Consider the following 27,889-nt stretch of genomic DNA (forward strand, 5'->3'; position numbering starts at 1 on the left):
CTTGCCTTGATTTCCATCACCGAATATAATTGAATCTTGGGAATCCTTGTTCTTGACGTAGGAGGTGAACATCTTCTTCTCCCCCGTCATATGGTTTGTGCATCCGCTGTCGATAATCCAGCTTGAACCCCCGGATGCATAAACCTGCAAGGCAAATTTAGGCTTGGGACTTAGGTACCCAACTCTTGTTGGGTCCTACAAGGTTAGTGCAAATATCCTTAGGGACCCAAATGTAAGTTTTGTCTCCCTTGCATTTTGCCCCTAACTTCCTAGCAACTATCTTCCTATCCTTTCTACAAATAGCAAAGGAAGCATTTAGGGCATGATAAATTGTAGAAGGTCCATGAACTTTCCTATGAGCATTAACAACATTTTTCCTAGGCATATTGTGAATAACGTTTCTTCTACCAACCTTTCTATCATGCACAACATGAGAACTAGAAGCAGTCATAGCATAAGAATCATAAGCATGTGAATCAAAAGCATCATAACTTCTAAAAGCATTTCTAGAATTTTTCCTATCATGATACAAAAAGGCATGGTTCTTTTTAGCACTAGTAGCCATAGGGGCCTTCCCTTTCTCCTTAGCGGGAATGGGAGCCTTATGGCTTGTTAAGTTCTTGGCTTCCCTTTTGAAGCCAAGTCCATCCTTAATTGAGGGGTGTCTACCAATCGTGTAGGCATCCCTTGCAAATTTTAGCTTATCAAATTCGCTTTTGCTAGCCTTAAGTTGAGCATTAAGACTAGCCACTTCATCATTCAATTTAGAAATTGAAACTAGATGTTTACTACAAGCATCAACATTAAGATCTTTACACCTAGTGCATGTTTCAACAATTTCTACACAAGATGTTGATTTACTAGCTACTTCTAGTTTAGCATTTAAGTCATCATTAACACTCTTTAAAGTAGCAATGTTTTCATGACAAGAAGATAATTCACTAGAAAGCACTTCATTTCTTTTAACTTCTAAAGCATAGGATTTTTGTGCCTCTACAAACTTATCATGTTCATCATACAACAAATCCTCTTGCTTTTCTAAAAGCCTATCCTTTTCATTCAAGGCATCAATCAATTCATTGATTTTATTAATTTTATTTCTATCCAATCCCTTGAACAAACTAGAGTAATCTATTTCATCATCACTAGACTCATCGTCACTAGAAGAATCATAAGTGACATCATTACGAGTGATTACCTTCTTCTCTCTTGCCATGAGGCAAGTGTGACGCTCGTTGGGGAAGAGGGATGACTTGTTGAATGCAGTGGCGGCGAGTCCCTCATTGTCGGAGTCAGACGAGGAGCAATCCGAATCCCACTCCTTGCCAAGATGAGCCTCACCCTTTGCCTTCTTATAATTCTTCTTCTTCTCCCTCTTGTTCCCTTGGTCCTGATCACTATCATTGTCGGGACAGTTAGCAATAAAATGACCAAGCTTACCGCATTTGAAGCACGAACGCTTCCCCTTGGCTTTGGTCTTGCTTGGCTGTCCCTTGCGACCTTTAAGCGCCGTCTTGAATCTTTTGATGATGAGGGCCATCTCTTCATCATTAAGTCCGGCTGCCTCAATTTGTGCCACCCTGCTAGGTAGCGCCTCCTTGCTTCTTGTTGCCTTGAGAGCAAGGGGTTGAGGCTCGTTGATTGGTCCATTCAAGGCGTCGTCCACGTATCTTGCCTCCTTGATCATCATCCGCCCGCTTACGAATTTTCCGAGTACCTCCTCGGGCGTCATCTTCGTGTACCTGGGATTCTCACGAATATTGTTCACGAGATGAGGATCAAGAACGGTAAATGACCTTAGCATTAGGCGGACGACGTCGTGATCCGTCCATCGTGTGCTTCCGTAGCTCCTTATTTTGTTGATAAGGATCTTGAGCCGGTTGTATGTTTGCGTTGGCTCCTCGCCCCTTATCATCGCGAATCGTCCGAGCTCGCCCTCCACCAACTCCATCTTGGTGAGTAAGGTGACATCATTCCCCTCATGAGAGATCTTGAGGGTGTCCCAAATCTGCTTGGCATTGTCCAAGCCGCTCACCTTGTGATACTCGTCCCTGCACAAAGAGGCTAGCAACACAGTAGTAGCTTGTGCATTTTTATGGATCTGTTCATTAATAAACGAAGGACTATCCGAGCTATCAAATTTCATTCCACTTTCCACAATCTCCCAAATGCTTGGATGGAGAGAAAATAGGTGTGTACGCATTTTGTGACTCCAAAATTCGTAGTCCTCTCCATCAAAGTGAGGAGGCTTGCCAAGTGGAATGGGGAGCAAATGAGCATTTGAGCTGTGCGAGATGTGCGAATAATCAAAAGAAAAGTTTGAGTTAACCGTCTTTTGTTTGTCGTAGTCGTCGTCCTTGTGGGAAGAAGTAGACTCGTCGCTGTCGTAGTAGACGATCTCCTTGATACGTCTTGTCTTCTTCTTCTTCCCATCTTTACGTCTGTGGCCCGAGCCAGAGTCGTTGGATTTGTCATCTTTTGGCTCGTTGACGAAGGACTCCTTTTCCTTGTCGTTGATCACGATTCCCTTCCCCTTAGGATCCATCTCTTCGGGCGGTTAGTCCCTTTCTTGAAGAGAACGGCTCCGATACCAATTGAGAGCACCTAGAGGGGGGGTGAATAGGTGATCCTGTAAAACTTAAGCTTATAGCCACAAAAACTTGTTAAGTGTTATCACAATAAATGCCAAGTGGCTAGAAAGGAGTCTCAACAAAACACAATACCACAAGAGATCAATCACAGAGATGACACAGTGGTTTATCCCGTGGTTCGGCCAAGACCAACGCTTGCCTACTCCACGTTGTGGCGTCCCAACGGATGAGGGTTGCAATCAACCCCTCTCAAGCGGTCCAAAGACCCACTTGAATACCACGGTGTTTTGCTTGCTTTTTCTCAATCCCGTTTGCGAGGAATCTCCACAACTTGGAGCCTCTCGCCCTTACAATTGAAGTTCACAAAGAACACAGAGCAAAGGGGGAATGAGCAACGCACACAAGACTTCAAAAGATCAGAGCAACAACACGCACACAAGTCGCAACAAGAGCTCGCAAAACAACTCAAAGAGTTCGCAACTCAACAAGAGCTCTAGATGCTATCACAATGAAACGAATGCGTGAGATCGATGTCTTGGTGCTTAGGAATGTTGTAGGAATGCTTGGTGTTCTCCTCCATGCGCCTAGGGGTCCCTTTTATAGCCCCAAGGCAGCTAGGAGCCGTTGAGAACAAATCTGGAAGGCCAGCCTTGCCTTCTGTCATCGGGCGCACCGGACAGTCCGGTGCACACCGGACAGTGTCCGGTGCCCGATTCCTTTCCTTAAATGGCGAAGCCGACCGTTGCAGATCTGGGAGCCGTTGGCGCACCGGACATGTCCGGTGCACACCGGACAGTCCGGTGCCCCCTTCCGACCGTTGGCTTGGCCACGTGTCGCGCGCAGAATCCGCGGTCGACCGTTGGCCCGGCCGACCGTTGGCTCACCGGACAGTCCGGTGCACACCGGACAGTCCGGTGAATTTTAGCCGTACGCCGTCAGCAAATTCCCGAGAGCAGCCTCTTCGGCCGAGGCAGCCTGGCGCACCGGACACTGTCCGGTGCACCACCGGACAGTCCGGTGCTCCAGACCGAAGCAGCCTTCTGGCTGTACACAGCCAACTTTTTTCTTTTCTTTTTCTTCCTGTTTCCAATACTTAGACAAGTATATTAGTACACAAAACCAATGTACTAAGACTTAGAAACATACCTTTGCTCTTGATTTGCACTTTATTCATCCATGGCATAAATTCACATTTAAGCACTTGAGTTGGCACTCAATCACCAAAATACTTAGAAATGGCCCAAGGGCACATTTTCCTTTCAGAGTGACACGGTGATTTGTTTTACCGAGGTTCGGTTCTTGCAAACCTACTCCCCGTTGAGGTGGTCACAAAGACCGGATCTCTTTCAACCCTTTCCCTCTCTCAAACGATCACCTAGACGGCATGAGCTTTCTCCTTAATCAAACGGGTCACTTAGACCCCTCACAAAGACCACCACAACTTGGTGTCTCTTGCTTTGATTACAAGTGTCTTGAGAACAAGAAATGGGGAAGAAGAAAGCGATCCAAGCGACAAGAACTCAAATGAACACGAAAATCTCTCACTCACAAGTCACTAAGTGTTTGGAGTGGTTTTGGACTTTGGAGAGGATTTGATCTCTTGTTTGTGTCTTGGAGTGAAGTCTAGAGCTCTTGTATTGAATGCACTATGCTGAAAACTTGGATGCCTTGAATAGAGATGGTTGGGGGTATTTACAGCCCCAACCACCAAAACAGTCGTTGGAGAGGGCTGCTGTCGATGGGCGCACCGGACAGTCCGGTGCGCCAGCCACGTCACCCAACCGTTAGGGTTCTGACGATTTCGACCGTTGGAGCTCTGACAGCTTGGGGCATCGGACAGTCCGGTGCCGCACCGGACAGTCACTGTTCACTGTCTGGTGCGCCTTCTGGCGATGCTCTGCCTCTGCACGAACTGTCCGCGCACTGTAGCGCTTTTGCAGGTGTCCGTTGGAGTCGACCATTGCGCTGGAGCCATTGCTCCGCTGGCGCACCGGACAGTCCGGTGACCCATCGGACAGTCCGGTGAATTATAGCGGAGCGGCTGTCCAGAAACCTGAAGGTGAGGAGTTCAGCCTGTACGGTCCCTGGGGCACCGGACACTGTCCGGTGCGCCAGACCAGGGTTCTCTTTGGTTTCTTTTGCTCCTTTCTTTTGAACCCTAACTTTGAACTTTTTATTGGTTTGTGTTGAACCTTTGGCACCTGTAGAATATATAATATCTAGAGCAAACTAGTTAGTTCATTTATTTGTGTTGGGCATTTCAACCACCAAAATCATTTAGGAAAAGGTTTGACCCTATTTCCCTTTCAATCTCCCCCTTTTTGGTGATTGATGCCAACACAAACCAAAGCAAATATATAAGTGCAGAATTGAACTAGTTTGCATAAGGTAAGTGCAAAGGTTGCTTGGAATTAAACCAATTTTACTTATACTAGATATGCAGGGATTGCTTTCTTTCTTTTTAATATTTTGGACCACGCTTGCACCACTTGTTTTGTTTTTGCAAAAACTTTTGGAAAATCTTTTCAAAGTACTTTTGCAAATAGTCAAAGGTATATGAATAATATTGCAAGAAGCATTTTTAAGATTTGAAGTTTTCTCCCCCTGTTTCAAATGCTTTTCCTTTGACTTAAACAAAACTCCCCCTGAATGAAATTCTCCTCTTAGTGTTCAAGAGGGTTTTACCAATTGAAAGAAGATACCAATTTGAAAAATACTAACCAGTTGAAACTTCTTTTAAAAACTTTGAAATTGGTGGTACGGTCCTTTTGCTTTGGGCTAATATTCTCTCCCCCTTTGGCATTAATCGCCAAAAACGGAGACATTTGTGAGCCCTCTTTACTTTCTCCTCAATGGTATGAGTAATAAGAGTGAAGATTATACCAAAGTGGAGAGCGGTGCAGAGTGACGGCGAAGGGTAAATAATATCGATAGAGTTGAGTGGAAGCCCTGTCTTCGCTGAAGACTCCATTTCCCTTTCAATCTATGACTTATCATAGGAATATACTTGAAAACACATTAGTCGTAGGCATAAAAGAGACACGATCAAAGGTACATAAATGAGCTATGTGTGCTAAGTATCAATCAAAATTCCGAGAATCAAGAATGTTTAGCTCATTCCTAAGTTTAGTAAAGGTTTTCTCATCTAGTGGTTTGGTAAAGATATCGGCTAGTTGTTCTTTGGTGCTAACATAAGCAATCTCGATATCCCCCTTTGTTGGTGATCCCTCAAAAAGTGATATCGAATGGCTATGTGCTTTGTGCGGCTGTGTTCAACGGGATTGTCCACCATGCGGATTGCACTCTCATTATCACATAGGAGAGGGACTTTGCTCAATTTGTAGCCATAGTCCCTAAGGGTTTGCCTCATCCAAAGCAATTGCGCGCAACAATGGCCTGCGGCAATGTACTCGGCTTCAATGGTAGAAAGAGCTACTGAGTTTTGTTTCTTTGAAGCCCAAGACACCAGGGATCTTCCCAAGAACTGACAAGTCCCTGATGTGTTCTTCCTATCAATTTTACACCCTACCCAATCAACATCTGAATAACCTATTAAATCAAAGGTGGATCCCTTGGGGTACCAAAGACCAAACTTAGGTGTATGAACTAAATATCTCAAGATTCTTTTCACGGCCCTAGGGTGAACTTCCTTAGGATCGGCTTGGAATCTTGCACACATGCATACGGAAAGCATAATATCCGGTCGAGATGCACATAAATAGAGTAAAGATCCTATCATCGACCGGTATACCTTTTGATCCATGGATTTACCTCCCGTGTCGAGGTCGAGATGCCCATTGGTTCCCATGGGTGTCTTGATGGGCTTGGCATCCTTCATTCCAAACTTGGTAAGTATATCTTGAATGTACTTGGTTTGGCTGATGAAGGTGCCCTCTTGGAGTTGCTTCACTTGAAATCCTAAGAAATACTTCAACTCCCCCATCATAGACATCTCGAATTTTTGAATCATGATCCTACTAAACTCTTCACAAGTGGATTTGTTAGTAGACCCAAATATGATATCATCAACGTAAATTTGGCATATAAACAAATCATTTGCAATGGTTTTAGTAAAGAGTGTAGGATCGACTTTGCCAACTTTGAAGCCATTAGTGATAAGGAAATCTCTTAGGCATTCATACCATGCTCTTGGGGCTTGCTTGAGCCCATAAAGCGCCTTAGAGAGTTTATAAACATGATTAGGGTACTCACTATCTTCAAAGCCGGGAGGTTGCTCAACATAGACCTCTTCCTTGATTGGTCCATTGAGGAAGACACTTTTCACGTCCATTTGGTAAAGCTTAAAGCCATGGTAAGTAGCATAGGCAAGTAATATGCGAATTGACTCAAGCCTAGCTACGGGTGCATAGGTTTCACCGAAATCCAAACCTTTGACTTGGGAATATCCCTTGGCCACAAGTCGAGCTTTGTTCCTTGTCACCACACCATGCTCATCTTGCTTGTTGCGGAAAACCCACTTGGTTCCTACAACATTTTGGTTAGGACGTGGAACTAAATGTCATACCTCATTCCTCGTGAAGTTGTTGAGTTCCTCTTGCATTGCCAACACCCAATCTGAATCTCTTAATGCATCTTCTACCCTGTATGGCTCAATAGAAGACACAAAAGAGTAATGTTCACAAAAATGAGTGACACGAGATCGAGTGGTTACCCCCTTATGAATATCGTCGAGGATAGAGTTCACAGGGTGATCTCGTTGTATCGCTTGGTGGACTCTTGGGTGAGGCGGTCTTTGACCCTGTACTTCTTGATCATCTTCCTTGTCTTGATCATTGGCATCTCCCCCTTGATCATTGTCCTCCTCTTGAGGTGGCTCTTCTTGATCTTCTTCTTCATTATCTTGAGCATGATCCTCATCTTGGGTTGGTGGAGATGCTTGCATGGAAGATGACAGTTGATCTTGTGTGTGTGGAGGCTCTTCGGATTCCTTAGGACACACATCCCCAATGGACATGTTCTTTAGCGCGACGCACGGAGCCTCTTCATCATCTAATTCATCAAGATCAACTTGCTCTACTTGAGAGCCATTAGTCTCATCAAACACAATGTCACAATAAACCTCAAATAATCTAGTGGATTTGTTGAAGACTATATATGCCCTTGTGTTTGAGTCATAACCAAGTAAAAAGCCTTCTACAGCCTTAGGAGCAAATTTAGATTTTCTACCACTTTTAACAAGAATAAAGCATTTGCTACCAAAGACTCTAAAATATGAGACATTGGGCTTTTTACCGGTGAGGAGTTCATATGATGTCTTCTTGAGGATTCGGTGAAGATATAACCGATTGATGGAGTAGCAGGCGGTGTTAATCGCCTCAGCCCAAAACTGGTCTGGAGTCTTGTACTCATCAAGCATGGTCCTCGCCATGTCTAGTAGAGTTCTATTCTTTCTCTCCACTACACCATTTTGTTGAGGTGTGTAGGGAGAAGAGAACTCATGCTTGATGCCCTCCTCCTCAAGAAAGCCTTCAATTTGAGAGTTCTTGAACTCCGTCCCATTGTCGCTTCTTATTTTCTTGATCCTTAATCTGAACTCATTTTGAGCTCGTCTCAAGAATCCTTTTAAGGTCTCTTGGGTTTGAGATTTTTCCTGCAAAAAGAATACCCAAGTGAAGCGAGAATAATCATCCACTATTACAAGACAATACTTACTCCCGCCGATGCTTATGTAAGCAATGGGGCCGAATAGATCCATGTGGAGTAGCTCAAGCGGCCTGTCGGTCGTCATGATGTTCTTGTGTGGATGATGGGTACCAACTTGCTTCCCTGCTTGACATGCGCTACAAACCCTGTCTTTCTCAAAATGAACATTTGTTAGTCCCAAAATGTGTTCTCCCTTTAGAAGCTTGTGGAGATTCTTCATCCCAACATGGGCTAGTCGGCGATGCCAGAGCCAACCCATATTAGTCTTAGCAATTAAGCAAGTATTGAGTTCAGCTCTATTAAAATCAACTAACTATAGCTGACCCTCTAATACTCCCTTAAATGCTACTGAATCATCACTTCTTCTAAAGACAGTAACACCTATATCCGTAAAAAGACAGTTGTAACCCATTTTACATAATTGAGAAACAGAAAGCAAATTGTAATCTAAAGAATCTACAAGAAAAACATTGGAAATAGAATGGTCAGGAGATATAGCAATTTTACCAAGTCCTTTGACCAAACCTTGATTTTCATCCCCGAATGTGATAGCTCTTTAGGGATCATCGTTTTTCTCGTAGGAGGAGAACATCCTTTTCTCCTATGTCATGTGGTTTGTGCACCCGCTATCAATTATCTAACTTGAGCCCCCGGATGCATAAACCTACAAAATAAGTTTAGGCCTTGTTCTTAGGTACCAAAACGGTCTTGGGTCCTTTCACATTAGAAACAAGCACCTTGGGTATCTAAACACAGGTCTTGGAGCCCTTGTGTTCCCCCCCCCCAACATATTTGGCAACTACTTTGCCTGATTTGTTAGTTAAAACATAGGAAGCATCAAAAGTCTTAAATGAAACATTAGGCTCATTTGATGCAACAAGAGATTTCTTTTTAGGCATTTTAACATGGGTAGAATGGCTAGAGCTAGAAGCCTCATTCTTATACATAAAAGCATGATGGGAAACAGAATGAGACTTTCTAGAATGAATTCTCCTAATTTTATGCTCGGGATAACCAGCAGGATATAAAATATAGCCCTCGTTATCCTGAGCCATGGGAGCCTTACCCTTAACAAAGTTAGACAATTTCTTGGGGCATTAAGCTTGACATTGCTTCCCTGTTGAAAACCAATGCCATCCTTAATGCCAGGGCGTCTCCCATTATAGAGCATGCTCCTAGCAAATTTAAATTTTTCATTTTCTATCTCATGCTCATTAATTTTACTAGTTAGTTGTGCTATGTGATCATTTTGTTGTTTAATTAAAGCTAGGTGATCATGAATAACATCAACATTAACATCTCTACATCTAGTGCAAATAGAAATATGTTCAACAATAGAGGTAGAGGGTTTGCAAGATCTTAATTCCTCTATCTTAGCATATAAAGTAGCATTCTCATTTCTAAGACAGGAAATAGAATCATTGCAAACATTTAAATTTTTAGCCTTAGAAATTAATTTGTCATTCTCAATCTTAAGGCTAGAAAGTGATTCATTCAATTTATCAATCTTAGCAATTAAACTAGCAGTATCATTCTTAAGATTGACAAGAGAATCATCACAACCATTTAACTTCTCAACCTTAGCAAGTAATTTGGCATTCTCAGTTCTAAGGTTAGAGATAGTGTCATGGCAAATGCTAAGCTCTTTAGACAAGTGTTCATTTTTCTCTACTTCCTGAGCATAGGCATTTTAAACTTTAACATGCTTTTTGTTTTCCTTAATAAGGAATTCCTCTTGGCTATCCAAGAGTTCATCCTTCTCATGAATGACACCTATTAATTCATTCAATTTTTCTTTTTGTTGCATGTTTAAGTTGGCAAAAAGAGCAAGCAAATCATCCTCATCTTCACTAGAGCTACCCTCATCACTAGATGTTGTATATTTAGTGGAGGCTCTAGATTTTACCTTCTTCTTTTTGTCGTCCTTTGCCATGAGGCACTTGTGGCCGACGTTGGGGAAGAGGAGGCCTTTGGTGACGGCGATGTTGGTGGCGTCCTCATCGGAGGAGTCGGTGGAGCTCATGTCGGAGTCCCATTCCCGACACACGTGGGCATCGCCGCCCTTCTTCTTGTAGTACTTCTTCTTTTCCTTCCTCCTTCCCTTCTTGTCGTAGCCCCTGTCATTGTCACTAGAAATAGAACATTTTGCTATAAAGTGACTGGGTTTACCACACTTGTAGCACACCTTCTTGAAACAGGGTTTGTAGTCTCTCCCTTCCTTTGCTTGAGGATTTGGCTAAAGCTCTTGATGATGAGCGTCATTTCCTCATTGTCGAGATTGGAGGCGTCGATGGGGAGCCTACTTGATGTAGACTCTTCTTTCTTCTCCTCCGTCGCTTTGAATGCGACGGGTTGCACCTCGGGTGTGGAGGTGCCGCCTTGCTCAACGATTTGTTCGGAGCCTTTGATCATTAATTCAAAGCTCACAAACTTTCCTATCACTTCCTCGGGAGACATTAGCTTATATCTATGATCACCACGTATTAATTGAACTTGAGTAGGATTACGAAATATGAGTGATCTAAGAATAACCTTGACCATTTCATGGTCATCCCATTTGGTGCTCCCGAGGTTGCGTACTTGGTTGACCAAGGTCTTGAGCCAGTTGTACATTGCTTGTGGCTCCTCTCCTTGGTTGAGGATGAATCGACCGAGCTCCCCCTCGATCGTCTCCCGCTTGGTGATCTTTGTCACCTCATCCCCTTCATGTGCGGTCTTTAGCACATCCCAAATCTCCTTGGCACTTCTTAGCCCTTGCACCTTGTTATACTCCTCTCGACATAGAGAGGCGAGGAGTATAGTGGTGGCTTGGGAGTCAAAGTGTCGGATTTGGGCGACCTCGTCCGAGTCTTAGCCTTTATCCCCCGTGGATGGTACCTGCGCTCCAAACTCAACAATGTCCCAAATGCTAGCGTGGAGTGAGGTTAGATGATGCCTCATTTTATCACTCCATATACAATAATCTTCACCGTAAAAAAACCGGTGGTTTGCCTAATGGGACAGAAAGTACAGGAGTGCGTTTGAAAATACGAGGATAGCGTAAGGGGATCTTACTAAACTTCTTGCGCTCATGGCGCTTAGAAGTGACGAACGGAGTGTCGGAGCTGTTGGGGGCCTTCGTCCTCCGAAGGTCCTCAAAAACATGATTTGACAATGTTTTCCAAGTGGATTATGTGAACAGGTACCTTCGGACTCAGAATTACGAACATGAAGTGCGGTCAGGACGAAGCCTGAACCAGACAAAGGACGGGCTGATTACCAAGCTCCACGAAGGATGGTGCACAGCCGAAGCTGTGCGCAGGGAAGCTTCGTCGCGATAGCAGAGAGGGGAACCGACTTAAAGATGAAAAGACTACGTGAACCTTGTCAGATTTCCATAAGTCATTGACAAATGTAATGGACATAAATGTAATTTTACGTGGGCTGCGTCCCGCGTCTATAAATAGATGAACAGTATTCCCGTACTGTTCACGCTGACTTGGCGTTTGCTTTTGCGTCACGCTTGTACTTTTTATCTTCTCTCAGGACCGAAGGTACATTTGTAATTTGAAATCATTTCTATTTTTCCATGTTAATAAAATAGAAATGATTCTATGATGATGCTTATATTATATTTCATGCTTTATATGAATCCTTCGTCATTACTTGTTATGTTTACGAAGGTATGTCTCTTATGACCTTCGTCCGAAACTCATTATTTCCCGAAGGGACATAATGCTTCGAAGGACGAAGGACTTTAACACTTAACACTTTTTATGTTGCCTTGTTCTTAACTCTTAGCATTTGAGAACAAGTCCCCAACAGGAGCCGGAGGTGGATGGCGACGAGGAATCGGTCTCGTAGTAGACCACCTTCTTCATCTTCTTTTTCTTGTCGCCGCTCGATGCGACTTGGCATGTGAAGGAGACCCCTTAATTTTGTTGCCGGACTCCCCCGATGGAGCCTTCTCGTGGCTTGTAGACTTGTCACCGCCGGTCACGATCTCCTTCTTGGCGTGATCTCCCGACATCACTTCGAGTGGTTAAACTCTAATGAAGTACCAGCCTCTGATACCAATTGAAAGTCGCCTAGAGGGGGGTGGATAGGCGGAAACTAAAATTTACAAACTTAAAGCACAACTACAAGTCGGGGTTAGCGTTAGAAATAAAACCGAGTTCGAAAGAGAGGGCGAAAACAAATCAACCAAGAAATAAGCGAGTGACACGGTGATTTGTTTTACCGAGGTTCGGTTCTTGCAAACCTACTCCCCGTTGAGGTGGTCACAAAGACCGGGTCTCTTTCAAACCTTTCTCTCTCTCAAATGGTCACCTAGACCGCGTGAGCTTTCTCCTTAATCAAATGGGTCACTTAGACCCCTCACAAGGACCACCACAACTTGGTGTCTCTTGCTTTGATTACAAGTGTCTTGAGAACAAGAAATGGGGAAGAAGAAAGCGATCCAAGCGATAAGAACTCAAATGAACACGAAAATCTCTCTCACACAAGTCACTAAGTGTTTGGAGTGGTTTTGGACTTTGGAGAGGATTTGATCTCTTGTTTGTGTCTTGGAGTGAAGTCTAGAGCTCTTGTATTGAATGCACTATGCTGAAAACTTGGATGCCTTGAATAGAGGTGGTTGGGGGTATTTGTAGCCCCAACCACCAAAACAGCCGTTGGGGAGGGCTGCTGTCGATGGGCGCACCGAACAGTCCGGTGCGCCAACCACGTCACCCAACCGTTAGGGTTCTGACGGTTTCGACTGTTGGAGCTCTGACAGCTTGGACCACCGGATAGTCATTGTTCACTGTCTGGTGCGCCTTCTGGCGCTGCTCTGACTCTGCGCGAACTGTCCGCGCACTGTAGCGCTTTTGCAAGTGTTCGTTGGAGTCGACCGTTGCGCTGGAACCGTTGCTCCGCTGGCACACCGGACAGTCCGGTGACCCACCGAATAGTCCGGTGAATTATAGCGGAGCGGCTGTCCAGAAACCCGAAGGTGAGGAGTTCAGCCTGTACGGTCCCTGGGGCACCGAATGCCACCGGACAGTCCGGTGCGCCAGACCAGGGTTCTCTTCGGTTTCTTTTGCTCCTTTCTTTTGAACCCTAACTTTGAACTTTTTATTGGTTTGTGTTGAACCTTTGGCACCTGTAGAATATATAATCTAGAGCAAACTGGTTAGTTCAATTATTTGTGTTGGGCATTTCAACCACCAAAATCATTTAGGAAAAGGTTTGACCCTATTTCCCTTTCAGGACCGTCCACGACACTAGAGAGAACCTCGGAAAGGAACACTGCAAAAACACGCGTTAACACTACGTACTATTCGAAGGAGAAGCGAGCACCGTCTGTGACCAAGCATGGACCGTCCGGCCTCAGGCACGGACCGTCGGGTCGTTGAAAAACCAGAAAACCCCGAAGGTGACGGGTTCGGTAAAATGCATTTTTAGCGTCCTCGCAACCGTCCGGGGTGCACGGCCGGATCGTCCGCGACTGCTTTATCTGACACCTGACGATGCATTAAATGCATTATAGCCATTTATATAGCTGTTACTCCTGACCATTGCGATTTGAACCGTTGATGTGCAGGGGCGGACCGTCCGCGGTTGGCAGGAAGGAGGCAACGACTAGGAAGTGGTTTGAGGCTATAAATTCAACCCCAACCACCTCCATTCAACACACCCAAGCATTCTACACATACACATCCAATACAAGAGAAATGAATTCATTCCAAGACACATTCAAAGCTTCCAATCCTCTCCAAGTGCCACAATTGAGACAAGTGATCTTTAGTGATTAGTGACTTGAGAGAGTGTGATTCGTGTTTCATTTGTTGCTTGGCTTTTAGTCGTGCTTTCTTCACCTTCTTCTAAACTCTCTAGTGACTTATAAAGCTAGCAAGAGACACCTAAGTGTGTGGTGGTCCTTGCGGGGTCTTAGTGATCCTTGAGATTAAGAAGAAGCACTCAACCAGTCTAAGTGATCGATTGAGAGAGGGAAAGGGTTGAAAAAGACCCGACCTTCGTGGTCTCCTCAACGGGGAGTAGGTTCATTGGAACCGAACCTCGGGAAACAAATCGTTGTGTTCATTTGTGTTGATCATTAACTTACGATTTGATTCTTCCTCTCCCCTCTCTCTAAAAAGTTCTCTTGCTCACAATCTTTTGAATTAGTTCCTAAAGTTATCTGCATTGATTGAGCAACTCATAGCAAGAAGAACTCTCTTTCACACTCTGAATTTATTATTACTCTTTCTAATCTTAACCCCAGGTGAAGTTCGTGTTCAAAGTTTATAATTTACAGGTTTCGCCTATTCACCCCCTCTAGGCGACTTTCACAATAAGGCTTAGATAAAGAGAGGAACAAAACTAGTTCTTCCTTGCAAGAGTTGTTTGTTAGAATGAGACTTTTAACTTGAAGCAACACAAAGTAATATCAACAAAGAATAGCGTAAGAGAACTTAGAGCGGGAGAAGACAAACAAATCACAAGCAATAAGCACAAGGGACACGGGTGATTTGTTTTACTGAGGTTCGGCTCACCAAGAACCTAATCCCTGTTGAGGAGTCCACAAAGGGCGGGTCTTTTTCAACCCTTTCCCTCTTTCCAACGGTCACCAAGACCAGCAAGTATTCCTTCTTTATCAACAAAAGACCAAAGTCTGTACAAGGCCAACCCAAAGATAAGGGGCTCTTGCTAGCTTTACAATGAATAAGAGTCAAAACTCTACGCTCAAATGATCACAAGAGGTAGCACACACTCTCTCAATGATTCTCACAAGGCACTATCACTAGACACACACGAGTAGCTCTTTCTTGCTTGATCTCTCTTTTGTGGCACTTGTGAGGCTTTGATGTGTATAGAAGTGTTGCTCTAGTAGATAGAAGTGAATACCCAACTCTTGTGTATGATATGGATCTGTGAATCCTAAGAATGGGCTGGTTGGGGTGGCTTTTATAGCTCTTCAACCACCCAAATAGTCGTTATGGCGCATCTGCCAAAATCTGCACTGGTGGACGGTCCGCGGCTAGGGCCCGGACATTCCATGACCCTCCAACGGTCGGACTGACATTACAACGATTATGTTTGACAACCCAACGGCTAGATCAACAGTTGTCTTCCCTCGGTGATGACTCGTCGACGGTCTGTCCCTGGTTCCGGACGGTCCACGCCAGCTCTAAAAATCCTTTTGCTCAATTTTGTCTCCTTTGGACTGGAGCAAATCAACACAGCCAAACGGTACTCGAATTATAGCTGGACGGTCCGCGATAATTACCTGTCAAGGATCACGGTTGGGCCATCGTATGAGCCTTGGCCTGGTCGAGCATTACCTAGACCACATGATGGCTTCTACAAGAGCGCAGAAGCAACGGCGACAAGAGACATCAAAGAGAACAGCTACGACTTCGTCGTCCTCCTTCCTCATTCCTAGCTAGCTGCTTCTAGGGTTAGAGTTTCCCTTCCTTAATCCTACCTATTCCTGCTTAGCGTGTTCCTGATCTTTCTACCTCAACTCTATTCCTCTGTAATCGCTACTGTTGAGTTGAATCAATACACACTGGTAGTGAGTTGTTAACACATCATGCCACATCTAAATCTATTAATCTACAACAGGCAGAAAGTAAAGCACGAGGATAGTGGAATAGTGAGCGATGTCACAATCTTCCCGCTTCGACAACTACTTCAGCAAGTAATTACATCACAATTCAGTAGTCCTTGACCCCCCTCAAAGGAAGCCATTGTGGAAGAACTATACAACTCGCCCTCCACGGAACACAACTCCAGCCCAACACACTCGACTTTCACAAGTCACGACACCCCGTAGAATAGAAACTCTAGGAAGCTAGAACCACACCGGCGTGTAAAATACCGGTACATCTACGAATTACCAATCAGTATACATAACAAACTCACGAAAACTTGGAGGTGTTCAGCCTGCCCCACCATTTCCGCTTCACGGAGTTGGGCGATGACTCGTTGCCGTTCCCGAGCTTGTTCAGGATCATCTTTGTCTCCCTTATTCGGCCACTGAAATCTTTCTTCCACGAGTCGAAGTTGTGCTTCAGCCTCCGGAGCTCCATGTCTGGGTTTAGGCTGGCATCCGCCTGCCCGGACTTGACCTCAACCAGGAACTTGGCGTCATCAGCAAAAACCTGGCTCCGCTGTTCGAATTCTTCTGCTAGGCGGCCGATGACGCTCAGGCCAGCGCTCATTTCGCGCCCACCAGTGCGTGGCACCAGCTGAGACCCGCTGCTGACATGGTTCCCGTTGCTTTCCCAGCTCTGATCCACTGATGAGTCCGACATCCTAGGTGTCTCATGCAGAGCAAGACTCTTCTTTGCTACGGAAAGGCTCGACTGCAACGAACGCATTTGCTTCTGCCACATTTCCTCCATAGCTTTCATTTTCTGCTCGTACTCTAACCAGCGGTTTTCATATTGCTGAAGCCGCTGATGAAGCGTCTCATTCTCTTCCTCCTTTTCACGTACTGTGGCCTCGGCTTTTAGTATCCGCCTCTGTAACTCGGCCAGGACTGATGCCTTGATCAAAATTTGGTCACCCTCTGCCTCCTGAAAGAATATTAATAATGAAAAACTCAGGCCAGTTTGAATTATTTAAGAACGAACAAGGGCAACACATTCCAAGGAGGATGCTATGCATATAACTGCCAGCGGCACAATACAAGGCACACACACACACTTACTGTACCTGTTTTGATTCAAACTCTCTTAGCACGTTTATTAGATCAATATTGCCATTACATCTTCGAACAAGACTGCCACGAATACCTACATATTTTCCAACATAGGAAGACATAGAAACAGTGTGTCAGTTAATTGCTCCCCTCCAATGAACTCCTACAAAAGGAGGATCAAGAAATCTTCATACCAGACTGTATTATCACTGAGGCCTTCCGGACATTTATGAAATACCTTCTTGCAAGCCAACATCTCAAGTTACTCTGCAAAATAACTGCTGCTCTATGTTTCCTCAACAAAGAGGAATAAATTTGCCGTGCTTTCTCACCACGAATGACTGCAAGTTAAGGGTGGGTCCATTCCATATAGTAAACTTAAAGAGGAAAAATTCAACAAGGATAAAAGGTAAAATATTTCAGGTAATCTTGGGAGAAATTACATGTTTGAAGAGCCAAAACTCCTCTTATTCGTTCTCTCGCATGATGACGGGCTTGATGCCCCCTGAAACAGCTTTGAACCCTTAGAATACCGTGTAGAGTACGATTCCGAGTATCTTCAAGTTTGCCAATCTTCAGCCCAATATCGAAGGACAAAGTAACACAAGATTAGTTTCACCAAATGCTTAAAACAAAAATAAAATAGTACATACATATATAGATAAAAATCCAAGACAATGAATGGTCTATAAACATGTAATGAAAGCAATAGATTTAGTTTCTAATGTGGCCATTGGCAGAAAATTGAATAAATAGAACTAACCTGTCCAGTTCGGAAGAACAACTTTGTGTAGCCAACTTGATACATCTCAGGTAAAATGTTGAACTGATGAAGAATTGCAACTGAAACACTGAGTGGATCTTGAGATGCAACATCCTCAAGAAGAAGAAAGCCATACCTGATTAAATTAAATATTAACTTTTTTATAAAAAAAAAAGTTGGCAGAAATTTACTGCAGTTGTTCAGAGTTAACTTACCGCCGAGCAAACTTCTGGTGAGTCATTCTTGTTGGATACCCAGATCTTGAAATCCGGACAACCTCGAGAACCCCACAGCATTTAAGTTGTTGAAGCACAAGTCCTTGTTCATAAATTGCAGGAAGTTGTAAATTATTTGGTTTAATGCAACGAATAAAGTGTGGTGTTGTACTTTCCAGTCTTTGCATAAGTTGGAACAGTTGACCCTGCAAAAAATGCACACGTTGTCAATTAAACTGTTCTGATTCAATCAAGATCTAGCAGAGTGGCTCTCTCTGGGAGTGCAAAATCTGCACCTTGAACTTCATGGCAACACTTAGTTTTTGAGAATCAGCAGCACTAGATCTATATGGAACAGACATAGAATCATCTGGTTGAACTAACATCTTAGATGCAAACATTTTTGGCAGAAAAGTTTTGCATTTGGCAAGGAGCTGAATCGAGTCCATGTGCAATAAATCTCTATTCTTCTCCAGAAAACCCGAAGTATCATAAGCCACCTGATTATTAAGAATAAGAACCAACGATTATAAATGGTAAAACAAAGAAGAAAGAAAGCAAACTACTGTTCACTGTGAAAAGGAATAATTAATGTATAGCAACATCCAACCTCTCCTGCATAGTGACGGACAGCAAATCCCTTGTCTCTTTCTCCTCTGAAGCAAGAATTCGAGTTAAGATGTTGCTTAAGCTTGTTTGCAAAAGTAAGATCTGTGGCATTGGGGAAAGTAGATTCCTCATCCAGCAGAGACAATAACCCCAGTGGTTTCTGCATTAGGAGTGTTAGACAGCAAGAAGATATGAATTACTACATGGCTGTAGGTCAAGTTTGCAAGATATACAAAGCAAGAGGAATTAGGATAGTTTACCAAGTTCTCAGATCCTATAAATGAATTATGGAACATTATAAATAAAAAGTATAAATGTCTAAGTGTTATTGATTTAATAAGAACCCACAGTGTTAACCCAACCTCCTTGTATAAGAAACCCATGATCTAGTGGCTCCAAGCCATATTCTTGCCTTATCATCTTGGTTTGATAAATCAGTTATTTTACTTGTAATATTTATCAGGTCTATGTATGTTGGCTCTAAATCATAAACATGCTTTATCATCATGGTTTGATAAACCAGTAATTCCTTTTACTTTGTAATTGTTTCCAAGTCCATAAATGCCAATCGATCCACTAAAGTTTTGGCAAAGTTCCATAGAACCAACTTATCTCTAACAATAATATCTAGAGAGTGGAGTATTCCGAAATTCATAGATTTTATCTTTCAGCCATTTGACACATTTTTTCTCCAACAAAGTAGCAAAGACACATGTCATTTCATTTAGAAGGAAAATAGTACAAGAGGTGAAGAGACCTCACTGGAACCCACCCAGCCATTTGGACACATTCTTCTCAGAAAATTTCACTTTGACAGGTATTATTTTAAGCAAACCAATATTTACTTTTTATCTTCTAATATACCATACTTTTCAGCCAAAAGAAAGCATACAAGGTCAACGAAATTTGTCCTTTTTCCTCATCGATAATGGATTAGGTATCCTAGCACGCAGTAGCACTTATCTTTGCTTGTTGTGAAAAAAGGGAAAATTTTATCTTAAAGCAGTATTGCAGATTTGTTTTCCTCCTTGAACAGGAATTGTTCTTATTACATGAGAACAAGCATAGCTCAGTTGGTAGCACCGTAATGGAACAACCAGTCACCCACCCAGGTTCGAACCTCTGGCCAGCTAGGATTCATTGCTCCTACCAAAGAAATTCAAAACCGAGGAACGCCTTCCAGCTTCAACCATGATTGTGGGGGAAAAGGATTGCTAAATGCTAAATAATGAATCTCCAGAACTTGTGGACCCATATTATTGTTAGCAAGTGATATCAGTGAACAGAATGTAATGGCTCATACTTTCTCAAATAGACTCAAACAATCTTGATTATCCTCAAAGTCGACCTTTGCCCAGTCGATGCCATCCTCCACATATTCCTGTTCATAGAAACAAATTGATCCTTTGTTTAATACTTATTACAAAATAGCATGAATAAGTAAACATTCAATGTACACCATTTTCCACTTAGACAACACAATAGCAGATTCTGGAAGCACATTTCATATTTCTGCCTAGAACACACAAAAATGCACAATAATAAGGTTGTGACAATACTACTGTTCAAAGAAATAAAGCTGCTTTAAGAATAAAAAAGTTCATAGCATAATAAATCAACCATTATTCTAAAAATCACAGTTTTTAATGTCAACCAAATGATTAAAAGAATTGCAAATTGAGAAAACAGACTCTGTGCATTGAAACATAGAAAATAACTTACCTCTTGCTCAAGCTTAAATAAATGACGATTGAAATGTTGTTGCAACCTTTCATTAGCATAATTGATGCAGAACTGTTCAAAACTGTTCTTCTGCAAATGTAATAATGTCGCCAGTAAGTACATGCAATTTAATATATGACAACTTTGGGGGCAGACCTAGTGCCGGAGGATCCCAAACGAGTGGGGTCTGGGGAAGGGATAAATCGAGGCAAGCTTCCCCCCGCAAATGCGGAGAAGCTGCTTCGAACCCGCTACCTGGTAACTTAGTGAGACAATTCTCACCATCGCAACAGGCCTGCCCTTCTAATATATGACAACTTTAGGTAAAAAAGGTATATTACATCAAATGATTCAAAGCCATAGATATCAAGAATACTGATAGATCTCCCAGTTCGACGCTTGCCAACTGAGAGAGACTTATTAATTTGTTCTACAAGCCATTCAAACAAACTGGCATACAATGATTTGGCCAGAGCATCTCTTGTGTCAGTTGCCTGAAATATTAAAAAGGGTAGATGCATCATATATACAAATTATAGTACTTCTTACAATTATGGTTGATAGTTTACCATAAGTTGATAAACAACAAACCTGAGCAAGGGTAAGTTTCTGGACAATGTTTTCATTATTTACTTTCATGTGGCGCTTTGTCAAAGCTAAATTGAGATCTTCAATACTGCAGCCAAGAAGTTCTGCAACCATTTTTGAAGCTGCAATAGCAGGTAATTTTTTGTTACAAAAAACATTGTAGTGCCTTGTGGTGATACCAATTGCTAGTTTGTGTTCAGTTTTCCAAAACATCATCAGGCGGACTCCTTGAAACAAGTTTTATACACGTGCACTCTGTCACAGCAAAGCACATCCTGGCAAAGATAAAGTCTAATCATATATCAACAGTTCCATGCTGAGGCTCAACATGTCAAAACATATGGACTACACTACAGCAACACCAAATTTGTGGTTATTGTGATTTTTTTCCTAGTAGTAAATAATCTCAGAAGGTTTATTGATAATAGACTAGTTTGAGGTGGTGGGTAAAAACTCCTTAGGAAGGTATTCACACAACCTAGAAACACCAAGGCTCGACCTTGGGTGGGCAGATTCTGAAAAGGAGTATCTACAAGCGGAGCTATTGCTCAGTCTTGACCATAACAAAAAAAACCAGGATAGCCTCTGAAATCCAAGGGGAAGCAGGGCATCAGAAAATCATCAAATCCACACTAATAAAAAACATTGTTTCAAATGGTAGAACATCTTATTAGAATGTTTTGTAAAGGAGAATTTCAAACTTCAGGATTCCAATACCGCAAACGAAACAAGGTAGAACAGAATCCAATGAAAGGTATTATTCAAAATGATGAGCAAAACACAGAAACTAAAGTAAATTTACTGAAATGAAGATATGGAAATGACAGATATCAAAATTAGTACAATGAGGGACTGAAGAAACATTCAGGACGTCAAAGAACACTAAATCATTGAGTAAAGATCAAATGAAATTTTACCTTCATCCGCAATGATTTCAACATGATTTTCATTGTCAATTACTGTGAACGAGACATCCCCCAGCCATAGAACAGCAGAGACCATTGCAAAAACATTCTCTTGGTCCTCTTTGCTGATATGAACGATGTCCATAGCTTCCTAAAATAGAAGAAATCAGAAAACATGATAGGAGCAAAGAACAGAAAAAAAACACACACACACACACACGGAAGAGCTTGTTCTGTAGAATGAGGTATAAAAACAGTACCGTCACAGTTCGAAACATTTGGGCATCATCCACGCCCGCAATTGAATAGCAACAGCTCTGTTTAAGATATTTGTACTCATCTACCTTTTTCAAATTCAACTTCTCTGTATAAAACAACATAATAAAGAAATGTATATGATTAAATCATGGTTTATGAAGAGAAAAGGCGAGGAACATGGATTTTTCATTAAGAATTATGAAGGAATAATCTCTGCTGGAAAGTAAGCAAAACAAATAATAGCAATTTCTAATATAGAAAATGTGAGAATTGTTTAAAGGATATAATCATATGTACCAATAATCGATAGATTATTTACCTCTTAGAGATGCAGGTGCACCAGCACACAGCTGATAAAATATATGGTACGATCGTTCACCAACTGCACATTGCACAACTCTGGACTGCCGTAATGAAAGTGAAAAAAGGCATATTAGACTAGTGAAACACTACCATTTTTCTAAGGACAAACATAAGATTAGAAGTTACCTTCTCAAGCAAAACTGCCATGCAACAAGATAATCACAAAAATTAAACAACCATAGTTAGAAATTTAACATGAAACCAGCAAATATTAATGATATGTAAGGGAACTTGATAGATCTGCATACATGTTTGAATCATGGCACCACATATTCTTCCAGTGGTACTGAAATGAATTTCGATAAGCTTTCCCTGCAATTGAGAATAAAGATTGATCTTCATTCGAAGCTGTAGTATAGTGAACACACACGAATAAATAAAACTTACAAAACGACTTGAGTTATCATTTCTCAATGTCTTTGCATTGCCAAAAGCCTCGAGTATTGGATTGGTCTGAAGAATTTCGTATTCAATGCCACTTCCACCTCCAAGAGAAGCCAGATACTGCATAGCAATTTTCGCAGTTTCTGTTTTTCCTGCGCCACTCTCACCACTGTATCAAAATCAAAAGAATAAAAATGCCATCACCTCTTCACGTAATCAATAAGGGTGCTACTAGAATATTAATGTAATCAATTTCTCAAATGATCTCAACAAACTAACATAGAAAACGAACTATAACTTGTTCCCTGGAGTAAAATATTTCAACTACATGAAAGGTATATATTCGGTGTTCAAGACAAGTGATGTACATTTTTTTCTTACATTCAAGTGAACCACATGATGGAAAGGGTACATGAGCCAATACCTATTCCATCTGTTTGAAGATCACTAACATTATAAAAAATCGACCTACGAGGGGATAAGAGTCTCCGGGCATTATATTAAGAAGACATTTTCACGCAGGTCGAGAAAACCCCCCGAAACCCCTGCCCCACCTGTACACATCGGCATCGTAGCCCATGTGAGAACGACCACAACCAGGGCTAGGCTTTCGACCTGTGCTTTGGCATGGAACAAAGAGGGGGGGGGGGGGGGGTTTAACCCTGGCCTGAAATTCGCTCCCACTTGAAGTCAAACTCAGGACCCGAGGAGTGTTACTCAAACCACTCACATTATGATTCTAGTAAACCAAAAAACATCACATCTTTTAGTCCTCTCAACAGGATCCTTATGGTCTGAACTTAATTAATGAACAACACAGGTACAATACACTTGGCTGGACAGGTTACTATTTCTTCAGTTCAGCTGATGGGAAAACTAGTATAAATGAAACAGTGCCATTCTTTAAAAGGAAAACATTCTGAGGCTTGACTCTATTTACCATCATTTATCATCAAAGTACATGGCCTTATTACACTAAGAATATCTCATTAAAAAAACTACCCACCTTATAATTATAGATTGGTTGACTTCATCTGAAAAAAGAATATAACACTTAGTTAGGCACAAATTTAGCTGCCAAGGTAGTTGCATCAGCATTTGTGGACTGACCTCTTTTCATTTCACAAAGTGCTGCATCTGCTATTGCATAAACATGTGGACTATCCATTGATTTATTTCTATATGCATCAATGTACTCGTTACCATACAGAGAAACTTTCTTGAAAGGATTGACAGCCACCAAAACTGGACCTGCTTTAGTCTACAGTACGATAAATATCAATAATAAAGCCATTAATTGAATTCCATAAAAAATAAAAAGTTCACATCACTTCTTACATAAATCATGTCCTGGGAGTATCTGTACTGCAGATTGTACAGCACTGATGGTTCACTTAGATAACTTAGCTGCATAAGGTCATCCACTCCATCAAGAATTTCAGGATTTGCAGGTTGAAGGCTCTCTGTTTTCAATCTCAGTACCTTAAAAAGGGAAGGGCGGTCAAATGACCATGCTTCCAGTGATTATAGAACAGACTCTTAAAAGAAATCTGCAACTTACTTTCCCTTCAGAAACCTTTAGAACAGACTCGTCACCGGAGGTTGCAAGTACTGTGCATAATGCCCAATCACCATTTCGAAGCTGACAAAACACTCTATGCTTCTGCAACACGTATAGGGTAGAATATGAATTCACGTTGTAATCCACAACTTCCAAAAAAAAGACAGTTCGCATGTAAGTATAGTACTCCCTCCGTTCATAAATATATGACACCGTTGACTTTTTTAAAAAAATTTGACCACTCGTCTTATTCAAAAAAATAATGAGTTAACATTTATTTTTTGTGATTTGTTTTATCACTTAAGTTAGTTTATGCTTGATTTAAAATTTTACATTTTTGAATAAATATTTTGAATAAGACGAGTGATCAAAGTTTTCAAAAGAAGTTAATGGTGTCATATATTTGTGAACGGAGGTAGTACTAGCCTACTAGGTATGATGTGTAGAGATGGCAATGGGTACCCGCTACCCGAAACCCGATGGGTTTTTGCTCTATTAGGGTATGGGTTTGGGTCAATTTCTCTACCCATGGGTTTGTTAATGGGTTCAAATGGAAACCCAACGGGTACGTGGGCATGGGTTTGTTCTTCCACTACCCATACCCGCAAACCCATGGGTTTTTAAAACCCGCCTTAAAATCAACATTCCTTATAAATATGTCTCATAATATTATTAATTGAATATGTTATAATTGAAATAAGCTTCATGTAACAAATTTTAGGCTAAAATTAGTTATCACTTGTTCCTTTTATGCTACTTATTAATGTATTGATTATCATTTACATGATGAATTATTTTTTATGTTGATGTTAGTGGGTATGGGAAACCCGTTGGGTACCCAAAACCCGCATGGGTATGGGTTTGGGCAAAATTTTATACCCGTCATGGGTATGGGTTTTTTAGCGGGCGTATTTTTTCTTCGCGGGTACGGGTTTGGGCAAGTAATACCCAGCGGGTTTTTACCCATTGCCATCTCTAATGATGTGTCATGTAGAATATCAACAGGTTAAGACTTAAGAGGGTGTTTGGTTTCTAGGGACTAATTTTTAGTCCATCTATTTTATTTCATTTTAGTCCTACATTGCCAAATATAGGAACTAAATCTCTAATTTAGTTTTTATATTTAGTAATTTAGGGACAAAAATGGAATAAAATGAAGTAACTAAAAATTAGTCCATATAAACCAAACACCCCATAAGTATAGTACTAGCCTACTAAGTTGACATGCTTCTGTAGGTTTTGACATGCTACAGTTATTGAAATGTTTCTCAATAAAAGAGTTAAATCTACTAGGAAACACTTAAGTTTGTCTAAATCTTTCGAAGTGAAAGGAAAAACTGTTCTGCCGTAAAATGGTAACTATCCCTGCTCACATTTATGCTACAGCGGATTGAGGTTGGTGGGAGAAAAGTATATGCAGATCGCAGTGCAATAATAACACAGAAGGATAGAACTATAGTAGTCGATTCTGATCTCATAAAACCAAATAAATAAATTACATACACACACCATAACTGCATTATCTTACTTGCCATACAGAAACAACCTAAAGGTCTCAAATCCACACTTTTGTACGAGCCATCAATAAATGGTGATTACATAGCTTATAGTAGCGCTTAGTTTCACATATTACCGGAGAGCCCTCTAAAATACGAGATCAGCATCGCATGATCGCATCTGCCATTGTTTCACCAAAAGAATTTCGCAATGTTCTGAATTCCCAACCCCGACACTTCTCACATTTCAAAATCATCAGAAATGAAAGGGAGACCGCCCACCTTCTTAGCGCCGTACGAGCTGGTGTCACCCCACCGGGCGTCGACTTGCGTGGGGCTCGCTGCTGCCCTTGGCGACAACCGCCTTGGCGTCGCCGCGGCCGCCGAATCCACCTCGTCTCCTCCTCCACCTGTATTCCCCGCCTCCTCCTCCGCTGTCACCACATTGGAGCTGTACGGAGAGTCCGCGTCGTCCCCCTCCAACCGCACCACTTCACCTTCCTTCTCCTCCTTCCCTGCCTCCACCGCAACCGCCCGGCGCCCGACGCCGTTCCCAGCCGGCCCGCCACCGGCGCCGTTCGCCGCCGAGGGACCGTCCGAGTACCTGTAGTCGAGCGGCATCGACCGCGCCGACTGCAGCTTGCTGGGCCCGCCGCGCGCCCGCAGGGCCGTGGATTTCCGCACCGACCTCACCTCCACCGACGCCATCGTCTCGGCGGCCCGCCGGACGGCACTGCGTCCGGAATCCAACTCACGGGCCACAACGAAACCGCAGGTCCCCTCGGGATCTCCGCTCCGACGACCTCAAATCGATCCCCAAACCCCTCCAGCAGTCGCCAATCCACGCTCACAGTCACACCCAGCAAAACACTAAACACCTCACAAAAACCGCCAGAAACAACAGCCGATCTCGCTGGCCGCCAACCCGCCCGCACAACCGCGGGAATGCCAATAGAGGCGCCGCGAGCCCGACCCACCCTGCTGGACGCGAATTGCGCGGGCCTCGGCTGCCCGCCTCCGCAGGTACGCCTCCTCTGCCTCACTCACTCCCTGTCTCTGCGAGAAGCAAGCAGCCAGCAACGGGCTGGCTCGGGAGAGATAAAACAATTTAATACGGAGTATGAATTAAGGCGGTGGTGGTGGTTTTTAAACGTGTTTGGGCTAGTTTGAAAAACCTATTTTCCAAAGTAATTTTCATTTTTATAAGAAATTCTCTAAACTAGCTCTAGGGATGGCAATTTTACCCGCGGGTTCGGATATCCGTCGGATATCCGACCTGTCGGGTACGGGTTCGGGCACAAAATTTGACATGCGGGTCTTACCCGTACCCGACCCGATTTTATTACGGGTCGGGTACGGATTTGATTTCTTACCCGCGGGTACCCGACGGATATCCGAAAATAGTGATTTTAGATTTTTCAACCTACTAGTACGCTAGCTAGTCGTCCATCCTCGACAGCTCATCCTACTGCCATCCCTCCCTGTCTGTAGTTGCTTCTGATCTGGTTCTAATACTAGTGTCACTATGTTTGATAAAGTGTCAGTACATAGTACCAGTGCTATCTAGTACAAGTAATTGAGCTAGGAGAGTGTTAATAGTGCTAGCTACTCTCCGATCTTGACGAGTTGGAATTTTATTAACAAAAAAACATTTGCAACACATGTCCAGGGCTACATCTGCATGACTGCACTGTGTAACAACATTATGTGCCTCCGGTGATCATGGCGATGTGCGATGCTCAGAACTGCACTAGACTTCATTCAAGGAGAATGCACCAAGCTGCTATACCCGATAGGTTACCGATATCCGCCTGATACCCGATAGGTACGGGCACGGGTACAAAATTTTACCCGTGGTTATAGTCATGGACGGATATAGATAATCCCCATGGGTATGGTCGCGGACGGGTATTTACTCTACCCGATCTGAACCCGACCCATTGCCATCCCTAACTAGCTCTTAGATTTATATTGGGTGGGTTGCAATTCATAGAAAGGTTTTGAATCGGCCACAGGGTGCACCCGTTTCGCCAGATCCAGAAAAAAGACCGTGGGAGCAGCAAGTTGGACGAAATGCCAGTCACTCATCGGCTCGCTCGGTC

The 27,889-nt window shown here is 42.7% G+C and overlaps 1 protein-coding gene across 1 annotated transcript; it reads right to left on the bottom strand.

The window, feature by feature from the left end:
* Nucleotides 1–15,869: 15,869 nt before the first annotated feature.
* Nucleotides 15,870–26,907, bottom strand: LOC100277427 (uncharacterized). Its single transcript, NM_001350260.1, has 23 exons — nucleotides 26,070–26,907; nucleotides 24,292–24,393; nucleotides 24,069–24,212; nucleotides 23,841–23,991; nucleotides 23,737–23,764; nucleotides 22,734–22,899; nucleotides 22,595–22,658; nucleotides 22,473–22,486; nucleotides 22,303–22,387; nucleotides 21,986–22,089; nucleotides 21,738–21,876; nucleotides 20,824–20,942; nucleotides 20,574–20,726; nucleotides 20,233–20,322; nucleotides 19,814–19,891; nucleotides 18,512–18,670; nucleotides 18,198–18,401; nucleotides 17,902–18,107; nucleotides 17,687–17,822; nucleotides 17,367–17,496; nucleotides 17,118–17,264; nucleotides 16,938–17,017; nucleotides 15,870–16,798 (listed from the first exon to the last, which is right to left on the bottom strand). The coding sequence occupies exons 1-23, from the start codon at nucleotides 26,493–26,495 to the stop codon at nucleotides 16,139–16,141; spliced, it is 3,585 nt and encodes a 1,194-aa protein (NP_001337189.1). The 5' UTR covers nucleotides 26,496–26,907; the 3' UTR covers nucleotides 15,870–16,138.
* Nucleotides 26,908–27,889: the final 982 nt, after the last annotated feature.

Source organism: Zea mays, chromosome 5 (genome assembly GCF_902167145.1).
Source record: "Zea mays cultivar B73 chromosome 5, Zm-B73-REFERENCE-NAM-5.0, whole genome shotgun sequence".
Lineage (NCBI taxonomy): Eukaryota > Viridiplantae > Streptophyta > Magnoliopsida > Poales > Poaceae > Zea > Zea mays.